At 20.8% G+C, this 4175-nt stretch overlaps 1 protein-coding gene across 1 annotated transcript; it reads left to right on the top strand.

Moving 5' to 3' along the window:
* Positions 1–557: 557 nt before the first annotated feature.
* Positions 558–3618, top strand: PRELSG_0013700 (surface-associated interspersed protein (SURFIN); the record flags this gene model as incomplete). Its single annotated transcript, XM_028677656.1, has 3 exons — positions 558–664; positions 764–1783; positions 1908–3618. The coding sequence occupies 3 exons, from the start codon at positions 558–560 to the stop codon at positions 3616–3618; spliced, it is 2838 nt and encodes a 945-aa protein (XP_028531340.1).
* Between the last annotated feature and the right edge of the window lie 557 nt (positions 3619–4175).

Below are 4175 nucleotides of genomic sequence, written 5' to 3'. Positions count from 1 at the left end.
TAAAATGAATAACGAAAATGTAAAATAAATTACATTTAGAAATTTTTAGTAATGAATTAATAAGATAATTATATAATACCAAGACTCTGTTGAAATAGAATATTATAAAAGAAAGTTATAACTTAAAACTCCATTCTTTACTTTCTTTGTATAATTGTTAAAAATTACAAATAATTTTCTATATGTATAATAATAAATAAACGTAATTTGTTTAATTGTACTTTATATTTTACCCTTTACATGAATTAAATCATATTAATAATATTAAATAGAAACAAATATATATCTAGTTTTTTTTTGTATTTTCTAAAAGTGGTATAATATTCATATAAAAAATAATATATATTTAATTAAATAAATATTAGTTAAAGGAAACTATAATATTTAGAATATATTTTCTTTTTATATTATGAAATATAAAAAATGTTTAATAAAAAAATTATAACATAGAGATAATATAAAAAAAGAAAATTTTCATTCCTTATATAACTGTATATTATTATGACTAGCATTTCATTTTCTTATTTTGGAATATCAAAATTATAGATTAAGAACAAATGCTATGTATCATGTATTTTTTTTTTATTTGTCAATTTTGTATATTGATAAAAATCACCATTTCACAAGAATTTCAAACAATTGAAAATAAATCTAAGTTGAAAGAGTAATTAATTCTTTAAAAGTCTTAATTTCAGGAAAAAATTTCATATATTTAAAAATTCTACATATGTATACATATTTATTAATTTTTTTTTATTTCTAGAGGTACTAGAGATAATAATGATGACTTATCTGCTTTATTGGATGAAATTTTAGATGAAAATATAATTCAAAAATCATTACTTTACAATGAAGATATTTCCAGTAATTCACAAGATATTAGCTTAGATTTACCTAGTACAAGTTTTATTTTACAAAATGATAATTTAGGTTTACTGGATACGAATTCTGATTTACAAGATATTGATTTAAATTTAATGAATACGAATTTTGATTTAGAAGATGTTAGTTTACCGGTTACATGTTCTGATTTATTAGATATGTATTTAGGTATATTGGATACAACCCTTGTCATAAAAGATATTAGTTTAAGTTTACCTAATGCAAGTTCTATTTTACAAAATGATAATTTAGATTTATCAGATACTAGTTCTGATTCACAAGATAGTGATTTATTTTCATTGAGCACTGGTTTTGATTTACAAGATGTTAGTTTAGATTTACCTAATACAAGTTCTATTTTACAAAATGATAATTTAGACTTATTAGATACTAGTTCTGATTCACAAAATGTTGATTTAGGTTTACCGGATATGGATTCTAATTTACAAGATACCAATTCAGATTTATTTGATACAAGTTTAACTTTGCAAGATGCTAGTTCAAGTTCACTGAATGCAAGTTCTGATTTACAAGAAATTGATTTTCCTTTAAATGGTACGGACTATGATTTATTAGATACTCATTTAGATTTACCTTATACAAATTCTAGTTCACAAGATATTAGTTCAGTTTTAATGGATACGGGTTCTAATTTACAAAATAATATCCTTTATGAACAAACTGAGAATTATTATTTACAGAATAACTTTAATTCAGAAAATACTTTATTTGATTTTCAAGAATTGGAATCTATTTCACAGTTTAATAGCACTACTGTTGGAGAATTACATACTTCATTACAAAATAATGCATCTTCCATAAATAATTATGTTAGCGATTTAGAAAGAACCATCTCACAAAATTATTACTTTAATTTAAGAGATGAATCCACTTTAACAAGGTATTTATTTATTACTTCGATTCTAGTATGAATATTTTTTTTCTTCTTTTTTTGAACATGTGAATATATATAATTTTTTATTTAAAATATTATTTATGTACAATGTTTTTATTTTAATTTCTAGAGCGGATTCTTATTGTAATTCAGAAATAAACAAAATGTTATTAAAAAGGAGGAAGGAAGAAGAAACTGAGAATGATCAAGCAAAAAAACAGAAAATTCAAGAATATACCTATGATGATGACATTAATTTAAGTGGTGATGATTCTAATTTAAATGAGGTTGAGATTGATTTAAATGATGATGAAATTAATTTAATTCGTGATGAGATTAATTTAAGTGATTGTGAGATGAATGATATTGTTAAAAATGGCAAAAATAATTTAAAAAAACATATTAATGGAAAAACAAATATTAAAATATTTAGTTTGGAGTCTTCACAAAATGTTTTTAAAATTGAATGCGATGAACTTAAAGATTTACTTCCTGATTTACAGGGTATAATTAGACTACTAAAAGAAAAGTTCAATAAAATTGCAAGATATTATAATTCAAATATCCAGACATTAAAATGTCTTATAGAAGAAGAACTAAAAAATGTTGATGAAGAAGATTTTAATAGAATTAAATTTCATTACAATTTTAATGAAGAGCATAATTATAAAAAACAAGATTACAATTTTGATTCTTTATCATTTAAAAACAAATTAAAGAAACCTATGATTAAATTACTAGATATATATATTTCTTTAGGTACCTTGATAAAAAATGTTGAGACTTATGAAAGTATGATTATGCTATATAGGAGAAAATTTAGTGTAATATCAAAAACTACAAGTGAATTATTTTTTAATAATTTGCTTTTTAGTAGACATCTATTGTCATTAGATGGAGAAACTTTCATATGTCATAAAATGCTTAATTCTATAAAAGAAATGATAGAACATATTGAAAAATTAGAAAGCGCTTCGTCATTAGATCAAAATATATCTAGTATTGTCCAATTTTACGTAAGTTATGCTATACGTCAGTTAGGTAAGCCTTGCAGAAAAATATCTTCTTTTTTAAAATATTTGAAAAGAATGAATATATCATTTGAAGATCACAAAAAAATACTACAAATTGTTTTTCATTTTATTCAAAAAAAAAATGAACAAAATAAAAAAAAATTAAGAGTGGCTAAGAAAAATTTTTTTATGAAAGAAGTTATGCAAGCATTTTCTAAGATTCTATTAAAGGAAGATAATTATATTTCAGAATCTCTTAAAAGAGCATCTACACATTTTAATATTAATGTTGAAGATCTAGATATAAATAAAACAAGTTTAGATTCTTTATTACAAAATAAAAGTACAATAATGAATGCACAAATGTTGTATTTATCCTTTATGGTATTAGTAAAATACTTATCTATTCGCCATCAGTATCATAAAGCTGAAAATGCCTTTAAAAAATTAAAAACAATGGTAAATAAGAAAAATATGAAGCGCTTATTTAAAAAAACATATGAATCAGGAAATTTCAGGAAAAGGATGCTACTTAAATTAAAATTTTTAAAGGGTGAATTAAGTAAAATTGAATTAAATTTAGTTTATAGAAGTTTATATAGTGAATATAAAAATGATATGTTATCAATAAAAAAAGTATTAAATAGTTTGATTTACAAAAGGCAATCACCTTTGGAATTTTTAAGAAGTCTTAAAAAATCACTTAATGATTACTTATTATTAAAGAGAGAGGGTGAAGATGTAGGGAAAATGGAAGAAAGTATTTTATATATGTTGTTTCATACGAATGAAATTATGAATGAATGTTGGATAAATGAAATAGAGTAAGGTGAAATTATGTTATCTTATGGATACATTAAAAGATTATTGTATACATGTAATGCAATATATTTTTCATTAAGAAAAAAGTTTATTTGTTAATTATAGAATTAGAATATTTTAACTCTTTTGATTAAAAATAAATATACTACTATTATTAATAGCATACTACACCATAACATTTTTGTATTTTCCAATAGTAAATAATTAGTTGTTGTTACTCATTATTCATGTAAAAAGAAATTTTTCAATAATTGTAAATTAAAATTTTATACTTTATTTTATTTATATTATTACTGTGCTAATAATATATATATTATCTGAATTTTTTTTTATTCAATTTTTTTTTGTTATTAATGTTTGTGACTATATATACATGTATATTTAAGAAAAAAATATTATATTTAAATGTAAGCAATTATATATTAGCATAATTCAATAATGTATATATTTTGTTGTTCATTTTAATTCCTTTTTTTTATTTATCTTTTTTTAGTTCGAATCACTAATAATTTATTTACTTTAATTTAATTAATTTTAAAATAAATGTATAAATGAAAGAATAT

This window comes from Plasmodium relictum (assembly GCF_900005765.1).
Source record: "Plasmodium relictum strain SGS1 genome assembly, contig: PRELSG_00_v1_130, whole genome shotgun sequence".
Classification (NCBI taxonomy): Eukaryota; Apicomplexa; class Aconoidasida; order Haemosporida; family Plasmodiidae; genus Plasmodium; species Plasmodium relictum.
Note: the sequence above shows the minus strand (reverse complement) of the source record. Positions and strands in the feature narration are given on the sequence as shown.